The sequence below is a fragment of the Mandrillus leucophaeus genome, unplaced genomic scaffold, assembly GCF_000951045.1.
Source record: "Mandrillus leucophaeus isolate KB7577 unplaced genomic scaffold, Mleu.le_1.0 Scaffold41, whole genome shotgun sequence".
Lineage (NCBI taxonomy): Eukaryota > Metazoa > Chordata > Mammalia > Primates > Cercopithecidae > Mandrillus > Mandrillus leucophaeus.
Window position 1 is genome coordinate 5,301,555 of NW_012104365.1, and position 11,094 is coordinate 5,312,648.

General features: G+C 63.3%; 2 protein-coding genes across 3 annotated transcripts in view; both read left to right on the forward strand.

The window, feature by feature from the left end:
* Positions 1–5,679, forward strand: part of ARFGAP1 (ADP-ribosylation factor GTPase activating protein 1) — a 16,807-nt gene extending 11,128 nt beyond the window's left edge. For both annotated transcript variants that reach the window (XM_011992401.1, XM_011992402.1), the window contains 5 exons: positions 648–677; positions 1,892–1,948; positions 2,617–2,676; positions 3,335–3,405; positions 4,551–5,679. In XM_011992401.1, coding sequence (XP_011847791.1) covers positions 648–677; positions 1,892–1,948; positions 2,617–2,676; positions 3,335–3,405; positions 4,551–4,860 — 528 coding nt within the window. In that variant the 3' untranslated portion in view covers positions 4,861–5,679. The remainder of the gene's footprint in view (positions 1–647; positions 678–1,891; positions 1,949–2,616; positions 2,677–3,334; positions 3,406–4,550) is intronic.
* Positions 5,680–10,362: 4,683 nt separating this feature from the next.
* Positions 10,363–11,094, forward strand: part of COL20A1 (collagen, type XX, alpha 1) — a 39,417-nt gene continuing 38,685 nt past the window's right edge. Inside the window, exon 1 of the mRNA XM_011992400.1 lies at positions 10,363–10,446. The gene's annotated coding sequence lies outside the window, so the exon portion shown is untranslated. The remainder of the gene's footprint in view (positions 10,447–11,094) is intronic.

Sequence of the window (11,094 nt, forward strand, 5' to 3'; positions counted from 1 at the left end):
GGTTTCACTGTGTTAGCCAGGATGGTCTCGATCTCCTGACCTCATGATCCGCCCATCTCGGCCTCCCAAAGTGCTGGGATTACAGGCTTGAGCCAGCATGCCTGGCCTATGTTTTTATATTTTTTAGGATGTGGGTGGGGGCCCCACAGTCCCCACTTGGTGGTCAGGGCTGTGGTCTGGCTGTCCTTGGATTCAGAATCACACCCAGGAGGCAGTGCCCACGTGAGGCCCACCACGAAAGCTCAGGACTGCAGGCGTGGAGCTGTGCGTGGCTTTTTAGGACACGCCCTTGCCCCCGGGCGAGGGGGTCCATTCTCACAAGGTGCCCATCAGTCACCCCTGTGGCCCATAGCACCCCCTTCCTGTCCGAGGGAGTCTCCCCACGTGCCCACCCCCAGCTGCAGGGACGCCTGCCTGGCTTTGCCGCAGGCCTCCCAGGGTCCTGAGCTGCAGTCGCTCAGCAGTTCCTGCAGGTGGTGGTCAGTTCCCGGGCAGGGAGCGGCTGCTCCAGGGTTGTGTTGCTGAGAGCCTGCCCGGTGCTGCCTTAGTGCTGCAGCGCCCCGTGGTGGGTTCGAAGGCGCTGCTGGTTACTAATGCCGCCCCTCCCCTTGCTCTCTCCTCACCTGTCTCCTTGCTGTCGGGTAAAGTTTTGGGGTCACAAGCAGCAGCCGGAGCCGGTAAAGCCCGTGTCTGCTCGTGCATGCAGCCCGCATCTCTGCCGAGTGTGTGCTTGGCCTCCTCGGTCCCGCTGCTGCTGCTGCCTGGTGTCACCTCACGCGTGCGCACGCTCAGACCCTCTCCCTGGCCTCGGTCCGTGGCTCTCCGTGCTGCTGCTGCCTGGTGTCACCTCACGCGTGCGCACGCTCAGACCCTCTCCCTGGCCTCGGTCCCGCTGCTGCTGCTGCCTGGTGTCACCTCACGCGTGCGCACGCTCAGACCCTCTCCCTGGCCTCGGTCCGTGGCTCTCCGTGCTGCTGCTGCCTGGTGTCACCTCACGCGTGCGCACGCTCAGACCCTCTCCCTGGCCTCGGTCCGTGGCTCTCCTTTAAGATCTAGGATCTGCATCAGGCTTGGTTGTGTGTGCCTGTCAGCCCTGCACGGTACTACTGCGCTCCACCCTGGGCAACTAAATGAGACCCCCATCTCCAGAACACACAGACCCCCGACCCAGGCTTGCTGTTGGGGAGGCTCTGGAGGGAGGGCACGGGCACTGAGCGCCGAGCTGCTGAGCGGGTTTCCCGGCCGCCTGCGCTCCCGCAAACACAGTGCGAAGGGGAGGATCTTTGCTCTGTGAGAGTTCCTCCCTTTCTGGCCTTTGATCCGTGCTGCTCCCTGCCTTTGGGGGAAGAGGAGGCCTCACACCACATCCCCAGGTGGCCTTAACGCCACTGACCCAGGATCAGGAGAGGCTGAGCTCCTTTCTCAGCAGCTTCTTCCTGTGGCCCCGGCCTGCGTGCCCTCTTCCCTCCATGGGGGACTCAGTGTCTGCCTGGGGAGGCGGAGCTGCGTCCTAGGTCAGCACAGGGTGGCTATAGCCGGTGTTGGCGTCAGGCACAGGCTGCACAGGGCATGTTCCCACCAGCCCAGCCCTGCTGGCCGCATGGTGGCCCGTGAGGGAGGACCCCGGAGGGAGCTCCCCCTCGTCCTGAGGGCACTTCCTGCGAGAATAGGGGTGGGAGGGCCGCGGTCTCCACCTTCTAGATGTGGCAACCGACTGCGCTTCAGGTGTTGTGTGCGAAGCCTTGTTTCCTGCTCCCTGCATTTGTATCCTGCTGCCTTCCTGCCTTCCTGCTGGTGAAGCTCGCACTGCCCTTTGCTGGCCTGGACTGCCACTGACGACCCGTGTCTCGGTGGAGCTGCCACGGGGCTCACATGACTTTCCTTCCTGCAGGCGTCCGAGCTGGGCCACAGCCTGAACGAGAACGTCCTCAAGCCTGCGCAGGAGAAGGTAATGGGCAGCTGCGGGTGGTTGACGTGCTGCTTGTGCCTGGAGCTCTTCACTCCGGGGGATGTGGGTGCGTCAGGGACGTTAGGGGATTGTCCAGCAGCTGGGACTCAGAGAGGTACCTCTCAGACCCCCCAGCTCACCCCTTTCCCTGGCCTAGGGCCTCCCTTGCAGCCCCTCAGCCCACCTCCATTCCTCTGCCTCACCCCTACAGCTGGCCCCGGAGCCCAGCACCCCAGCCCACCTCCGTCCTCTGCCTCACCCCCACAGCGGGCCTTGGAGCTGTGCCCAGAGGAGGCTCTGGTACGGGAATGATGCCCACTATCCTCGGGGGTCAAGAGCCCCGCCAGCTCCCTGCCTCCTTCGGGGCTTGACTGGGACAAGCAGGGCAGGCACCCCCGGGGCAGCATGGGCGTCCTCAGGTCATGTTGCTATTTGTCAGCAGCGGCTGGCGGGGGCCATATCTGCAGACACCAGGCCTCGCAATGATGTGGGCTCTTGATGCTGGAATCTGTTTGGGGCCACTGTAGGACTTTCTGGGGCTCAGCCTGACGGGTGTCCCCAGGCCCCTGTTACTTTGGATGCCCTCACCCTGGGGATTCTTGCACTCCTGAAGCTTTAAGCTTTAATCTCTGCCGCCCCCATTAATGCTGCCGTCTTAATCCATGTAGGTGAAGGAGGGAAAGATTTTTGATGATGTGTCCAGTGGGGTCTCTCAGTTGGCGTCCAAGGTAGGGAGCCTGCCGCATGTGTGGGCACAGTCAAAGCCAGTCTCCATATTCCACGGCCCTGGGCATGAGAGCAGGGTGTGCCCCGTGCAGCCCCCAGCCCGCCTTGGCAGTGGCCGCTGTCCTCTGAGATGGGAGGAGGGCCGCCCGGCCTGATGGCCCGAGGAATATGGAAACAGCTTGGCCCACTGCGGCCCGATCAGCCACTAACTGTCACTTCTCCTGCTCTTACCTTGCTGTCACTGGCCTTTTCCTCGGTAAGTGCCAGCGCCGTCTTAGCTGCCATTGGTCTCGCTGCTCTGCGGGCCATTCGGGGCGTGCATTTTGTCCTGTTTCCTGGCATGAGGTGCTCTGCAGACGGGGAGGGAAGAGCAGGTCTCGGTCCTCTCCCCCGAGCACGTGGTGGGAGCTCTCGAGGTCTGTGCCCGAGGCTGTCCTCACTGCCATGTCCCGCATGCACCTGGTGCCACTGAGGCGTGGCTGTGCGTGTCTGTGTCTGTACGCGTGTGCGCGGCACCCCTTGTTTCTGGATGTTTCTGGATTTTACCCGGGTCTTTTCAGCGGGATGGCGTGTGCCAGCTTGCATGTGGGGGCCTCCCAAAGCTGCCTGTGCCGCGACAGAGCCTTCCTAACCTCTCTTCCCATCGCCTTCCAGGTCCAGGGAGTCGGTAGTAAGGGATGGCGGGACGTCACCACCTTTTTTTCGGGGAAAGCAGAGGGCCCCTTGGACAGGTACGCTGTGTCCCCTCCTGGGCCTTGCGTCCTGCTCCCCTGCCTTGGCCACTCCTCCCACAGGCTGTCGGGGAGGTGGTCGGCATCGTTGCTGGGGAGGGGAGGGGGGCGCTGAGGAAGGCTCTCTGAGTGCTCTGCAGCTGCAGAGGCCTGTCCTGCCTGTCTCTGCCCTGACTGGGCTCCCCAGGCTAGGGTGGGAGGGAAGGTCTCACCCACACGCCCCCACGTAGGAGGAGCTGGCCCTACTCTGCTGTTCCTCTGTCTTCCAGACTCTGGGTGGGTGGAGCAGGTGGGGGGCCGGGGACAGGAGGGCTGGGGGCCCCAGAGACCTGTCCTGGCCCCCATGTCCAGCTCTGCCCTTAGCGCTGGGCACCCCAGGCATTTCTACTGGAAGCTGGCTGCTTTTCTCGGCCTCTGACTCCAGCTAGGGAACCACAGGGGATCTCATAGGGCCTGGCCTTGTGCTGTCTACTGAGAGGCCAATGCTGGTGGGCACAGATGCGCTGCCCCCTAGGTGGGCCCAAATTTTCCCTGAGACGCCCTTCTCTTCCCTCCGTGTGTGTGGTTTTTCAGTGATGTGATTGCAGCTGAGGACAGAGGGCAGGGCCTGGTTCGGGGCCGGCGTAGCTGAGGACAGAGGGCAGGGCCTGGTTCGGGGCCGGCGTAGCTGAGGACAGAGGGCAGGGCCTGGTTTGGGGCCGGCGTAGCGGAGGACAGAGGGCAGGGCCTGGTTCGGGGCCGGCATAGCTGAGGACAGGGCAGGGCCTGGTTCGGGCCGGCATAGCTGAGGGTATTGCTCAGGAGAGCCTGTGTCCCAGCTTGAGGGCAGTGCTCCTGCCCCTCCCGACTTGACTTAACCACTGTTTTATCGCAGCAGTTTGGAGCTGGTAGAAAAAGAAGTTTTTACTAGAACTATCCTGCAGTTTGGGTGATGGATAGAGTGGGCCCTGGTTCTCCAGCTCCCCAGCAGTTTCCACTGCTATGAAGTGGGAGAAACAGCTCCCGCCTGGTGGGGCTGCTGTGGACCCCGAGCGCTGGCCTGGGAAGGTGGTCACTGTCCAGGTGCAGAGCTCTCGGGGGCACAGAATTCCCAGTGGTGGGCTGAGTAACAGTCATTCAGAATCCCCCTTCTGTCTCTTTAAAAGCCCCTCGGAGGGCCACAGTTACCAGAACAGCGGTCCGGACCACTTCCAAAACAGCACCATAGACCAGAGTTTCTGGGAGACCTTTGGAAGTGCTGAGCCCACCAAGGCCCGCAAGTCCCCAAGCAGCGACAGCTGGACGTGCGCAGACACCTCCACCGAGAGGAGGAGCTCGGACAGCTGGGAGGTGTGGGGCTCGGCCTCCACCAACAGGAACAGCAACAGCGACGGTGGGGAGGGCGGGGAGGGTGCCAAGAAGGCAGTGCCACTGGCCGTGCCCGCTGACGATGGCTGGGACAACCAGAACTGGTAGGGCCCACCGCGCCCCTGTCCCCAGCACCCCCAGGCGACTTCATGTTTGCACTCTGCCCTCCTCGTTCCTCCTCCTTTCATTTGACCCAAGAATCAGCGACTGCAGTGTGAGGACAGCGTCTCGGGAGGCAGGACCCCAGGGAGACTCAGGTTCTCACCGCCTGCCACGTGGGGTTCTCGGTGCGTGGGAGCGGCCTGCTCTCCAGCCTGGGCGGGGGCCATCCCGTCCTACACTCCCCTGGGTATTCGTGGACTCAAGGCAGGGGCTCTTCGTGGTTTGCTGGGAGGTGGGCTGCAGCACAGAGCCCTGTGAGTGTTCCGGCGGCCAGTTCACTACGCAGTATCTCGGGGCTGGGACCAGCCCCGTGCCGAGCTGTCAGCGACATGAGGTGTCCCTTCTCCTTGAGATACTTTGGGTTTGCTCTAGTTCTTTCTTTTTGAAGAGAGTAACTGGAGTGGTAAAGATGGAAACGCTAAAAGCGATACTGGCGCTCACACTGCCGTCCGACCACCCTCGGCTCCCACGTCCACGCCTGCCTGGGCCTGTGCTGTCAAACCTGCGTCGGTCGTGACCCTCCGTGGCTTCCCTGCATCCGCACTGTCCAACCACCAAGTTCACCAGACACAGCCCCACAATAGCCACACCCACACCTGAGCTGTTCTCAGTGCTGGGACTTGGCCACCCTGGAACACCCTGGAAAAAAAAGGAGCGCAGGGTGGGCCCTCGGCCCTGAGGCAGGAGGGCACGACAGCGATGTGGCCCGGCAGGACAGCCCCGGGCTCAGGAGCTGAGCAGGGATGCCTGTGTGCGGTGCCTGAGGCTGCCCTACAGACTGGTGCCTGCCACGTGCCGACCCTCACCTCCCCGAGGACTGGATGATGTGCTGCCGTGTGTGACTCATCTCCGTTGCCCAGCCTGTGTGACCCTGGGCCTTGGCCAGCTGTGCATGCACCCGAAGCTCGTGCAGTTTGTATGTGAGGTGCTCTCTCCCCCGCCACCATGCTCATCACTGTGGCCTTGGCCACGCTCCTTGGTCACCCCACTTCCCGGTCGCCGTCTGCAGCGCTCCTGGAGCAACCTGGGCCCTTCAGCCCCTGTGCTCGTCCCACCCTAGGGACTCAGCCACCCGCGAAACAGGATGGGACGAGATTTCAGCGAGCCCTCCTGGCGCCCGGTCCTCCCTGTGGGCACCAGCCCTCTTGGTAGCCGGTGTGGAGGGCCGGTGTCCTTGGCTGCCATGGAGGGACTTGGTCACCGAAACAGCCACCTGCTGTAATTGGACCTGAAGTCAGAGGCCAGGGGTCAGAGGCTCATGGTGCTGAGAAGCCACTGGGCAAAGTGGCCAACACAAAGGTCCCAGGAAGCCATCCCCCGAGAGCTGAGCGTGAGGTCTTTGCGTCTTTCTCCAAGCTGAGACTTGGGTGTGCGGCATGCGCGTGGTGTTTCCCGAGGGCTGCTTGGACCCTGGTGGGCTGAATGCTCCGAGGAGGGGTGGACTCCACTGGACAGTGGGATGTGCCTGTTTCCACGTCAGCACCTTTTGACTTGGCAGCATGGAGCCAAGCTCTGCCCCCGCCCAGGAGGGTGCCTTTCTTGGGGGTAGGGGGACGGCCCCCTCTGCCTGCCCCAGATCCCCTTTAATGGGAGGTGCAGCCAGCAGTGTGGAGGTGTCTGGGCCACCTTCAGAAGGTGGATGTGGTGGCCGAGACCCTATCCACAGAGGGTGACGGCCTTTCCCTTCTGCAGGTGTGGGCAGGTGGGCCTGGGACAGGTGCTGGGGCCTCTCCTGGCTGTATGTGAGGGCCCATGTGGAAGGCGCGGACCTGACAGCATTCCAATAAAGCATAGGGAACACGCAGAACATCTGGGTGCATCCCAAGGGGCCACTTCAGTGCTGTGCGAGTAGGGTCATGGGACCCCCAGGAAGGCAGGAGTGGGACGCTGGGAATCATGCGCAGGCCCCTCACTGCTCCTGGCCCTTCCGCCCAGCCCTCCTGGGGAGGCCCTGGCATCACTGCATCTGAGGCGGAGCTTCTGGGGAGTAGGGCAGTAGGCAGCTGGGTGACCCAGCCAGGGAAGAGGTCAAGGGGCCCCGACATGTGCCTCTGGCTGGCCAGTGAGACACTGGGGTGGGGTCCAGGGACCCTTGGCCTGGAGAGATGAGCAGCGGCTCCTGTACTGGAGGATGGCACCGGGGCCTGTGTCTAGGAGGGCTCTTGCCCCTCCCAGAGATTCAACACCCCCCACGCTGGGGAGGATCCCAGCCCGTATCCTGGAGACTCAAGGTGCCACCTGATACCGGGGTTGTGGGGCAGGGAGGGTGGCTGTAGGCGGGAGAGGCCCACGGAGGTCCTGGAGTCTGTGTGTCTCAACTGGGTGGCTCCGAAGGGTCGTTCTGCTCTGGGGCAGCACTTTAGGGCAGGTGGGCTGAGGCCAGAACTGCTGGATGAGGAAGATGAAAGTGGCAGGTCCCAGCCCAGGCTTTGTGGGCCTGGAGTCTGTTCTTGGCTGAAGCCTGGTCTCGGCCTCTGGCCAGCTTGGTGGGGCGTGGGCAGTGATGCTGCACCGTCCCTGGCCTCCAGCATGCAGTTCCACCCCCACCGTGGCTCCAGGAGTTCAGGCTGACAACGCTGGGCACCTTCTACCACCTCTCCCTTCCCTTGAGCCAGCTTCTGCTCTCTGTCCCCAGACACTGGCCTGACCCAGTGGACACTCAAGGCCAACTTCTGCCCTTCCAGAAACTTCTGAGTGCACTGGGCTTCCCTGGCCACCCACTCATCGCGCCCACTGGCGTTGCTGTCCCCCTGTTGAGCTTCCCGGGGGCAATCCCTGCCCCGTGAGCCTCCATCGCTGGCCGACGGGGCTGGTTGAGGCTGGCGGCCGACAGAGGGGCTGGGTGAGGCTGGCGGCCCACAGAGGGGCTGGGTGAGGCTGGCGGCCAACAGAGGGGCTGGGTGAGGCTGGCGGCTGACAGAGGGGCTGGGTGAGGCTGGCGGCCGTGGGGGCTGGCCCTGCTCTGTTTTGACCCAGCCCACGCAGTCGGGCGGGGATTGGGGGTCAGCCCCCAGAGCACCGAGGCTTCTGCGGGGCTGGAGGCTGCACAGGAGGCCACTGGGGCCATGTCCTCAATTCTGGGACCTCTGGGCCTGGGATCCCCACGTGGAACCAGGTGTTGTGTGACTAGCCATAAGCATGCAGGGGGTTCCTGTGGGGTTGGGCCTCAGTGAGGCCACAGTACCCTGGAGAGGACAGTGGTTGACTCAGGTTCTGTCCTGTCCCTTTGTCAGTCATGACCTAGGCAGCTCTCCTGCCCTGCCTGAGCTGGATCACTGCCAAGAGGTCTGAGGGGTGCTACGGGGCGGGGTGAAAAGGCAGACGGGTCTGCCCTTGTGGAGCTCACGTTTCGTGAGCCAAGAGTGCTGAGTGCCTGACTGCCTGGTCTGTGATGACTCTGACGCTGGCTTGCATGTGTGGGATGAGGGTGCACACACGTGTTCCCAGGAGCCTGTCAGCCGGGGCTGCACTCCTGCCCCCGTGCCTAGTGCCCATCTGCCAGGCTGGGTGCCTTCTGCTGGCCGCGGCCAGGACTGCAGGCACCTCTGGCTCCCTGGGAGCCCATCACTGCGACGACCTGAACCATCTACCAGGCTGCTGCAGGGACAGCTGGTTGATGGATGGGCTGTGCAAGAAGTGGCGATGGGCTGGGCGCAGCGGCTCACGCCTTTTATCCCAGCACTGTGGGAGGCCGAGGTGGGTGGATCACCTGAGGTCGGGAGTTTGAGACCAGCCTGGCCAACATGGTGAAACCCCATCTCTACTAAAAACACAAAAATTAGCTGGGTGTGGTGGTGGGTGTCTGTAATCTCAGCTGCTCGAGAGGCTGAGGCAGGGGAATTGCTGGAATCCGGGAGGCAGAGGTTGCAGGGGGCCGAGATTGCGGCATTGTACTCCAGCCCAGGCAACAACAGTGAGACTTCATCTCAGGGAAAAGGAGGTGCTCATGAAGAGGTGTATCCTGAATCCGAATCTGTGTGGCCCAGGGATCCAGGGAGATGCAGGAGAGGTCGGCCCTCTCCTCTGCAGCATCCAACCCAGGCCTTTCCCTCCAGCAGGTGTCGCCTCTTCCTCTGTGGCTGCTGTGCCAGCGCTGGCCTCCCACCCACCGCGCACCTCCAGCTCCTCTTGCCTCTGGAGGCTGAGCCCAGGCCAGGCCAAGCGGTTTCTCTTCAGCTACTAGAGCAGCAGGCGGGCCGGGAGAGGCAGGCTCATCCTCCCTCAGGCCTCAGGCAACGCAGGGTCGGGAGGCCTCGAGGAGACTGGCCCTCTCACACTCCTGAGTGCAGAGGAGGCATGGGCTTGGGGACTGGGCTCACAAGGCTGACAGCTGCCTCCAGTGGCCCTGAAGCACCCGTGCAACGCGTGGTATTAGGCTGGGGTCCTTAAAGGCAGAGGCGGGGACAGGCATTTTGGTGCACTAAGGGGTCTACTGGGGAGGCAGATGCCTGGGCCGGATCCACCTTGAGCTGTGGACAGAGTTTCTCACGAGGCTGTGTAGTGGGGCCAGGACGCCCACTCTTGTGTCATCACCCAGTCATTGGGCAGGGGCCTCCGGGGTGCATCTGTAACCTCCCAGGCAGTCCTGGGGCAGGGACAGCCGTGAGTGGCTGGCAGTGATGCCCCAGCCCCAGGGAATGGGTACTGGGCTCAGAGAAGGGGACTCAGGGGCCCCAGCAGCAGCTCCAGGGGATGTTGACACACCCATGGCCCAGCAGAGCACGGGCTGCCCGCCGGCTGCTGTGGTGTGGTGCTGGGGAGGGAGGTCTGCAGCCGCCAGAGAGGACGGCCCTTTACAGCTGCAGGCGCTGCGGGACTCTGTGCTGCCTGGGTGGGGCCTGTGGTGGGCGGAGCTGCAGCAGGGATGGGGCAGGGGTGTGGCCAGGTCCCAGTTGGGAGCAGCCCCGGGTCCTGTGGGGTCAGAGGCCTGTTTTCCAGGCCTGGGTGCCTGCTGAAGCTCTGGTTACTGGCACCAGTCTGCAAAGTGGGTTGGGTGGTGGGAGCCTTCAGGATGGGCTGGGAGGGCATACTGGGGGAGGGGAAGGGTTACCACATGGGTGGAGGGGTCCAGGTGCTGCCGCAGCCTGCTCCCCACAGTGGGTGGCCAGAGCCCCTAGTATCCAGCACCCACACGTGGTGGCCTTGGCATCTGAGTGGCTTTCCCTGTGAGCCCCTCCTTGCAGGATGGAGCCTCTGGGAGTCGGGAGTGAGGAGTAAAGGTGTTGGGCTGTGCAGCCCCTGCCTCCTCACTGGTGGGACCCTGCCCTGCTGTGCAGTGGGGTCCTTCATGCTGGGATCTCTGTGGTCCCCATTCTTGGAGAGATGCCCAGGGCAACAGACAGAAAGGGTGGAGGGCAAAGGGGGGGGAGGAGAGAGAGGCAGGCCGAGGGGTGGGTCGGGGGGTGGGCTGGGGCAGTGACTTCCATGGAGGAGAGGCCTTTCATAAGCTCCAGACTTCCTGTGGCCACAGCAGGACCAGAGTGGACCAGCGCACCCCAGGAGAGAAGACTGGGGTCCTGGGAGGAGGAGGAGGTGAGTGAGTTCCCTGTGGTCCTGAGGCTGGGTGGATAAGGGGCTACCAGGAGTTCCACTCAGCCTGTGATCTGAGGATGACTTTGACTTTCAGAAAAGTCGAGATAGAGACCAAGTGCCCCTGTGAGCCACAGGACCGGGGTGCCCGGCATGGGGTGTGGCCAGGAGGGGCTGGGGCAGTGGGAGCCTGGGGCTGCCTGAGCTCTCCCCAAGGGCTCCCTTCTGCGGGTCTCAGACAACATCAAGGGCCGTGGGGGAACAAGGAGAGTGGACGTCGAGCAGAGAGCGGCTTGTACTTCAGGCTGGACGCCTGTGGCCCTGGCAGGGGTCCCACTGAGTCAAGCCAGGTTTCTGGGGTGGGAGGGTCCAGGGACTGGGGAGCTCTTGGGCTGCCCACTGGTGCCTCTGTGATCAGATCAGGAGCCCAGCCCACAGGTGCCTCCTACCCCAACGCCTGGGTCTTATCTGACTGCCCTTGGCTGGGGCGGGCAGCTTTCCCACCTAGTGAGGTCTTTCCCTTGCAGAGGGGCCGAAGTCCCTGATTTAAGCCAGCAGCTTTCCTGCCGGGTGAGGCCTTTGCCTTGCAGAGGGCAGATTCCCTGGTGGGGATACTGGGGTCACACACTAGGAGGGGTGTGCGGGGGGGGG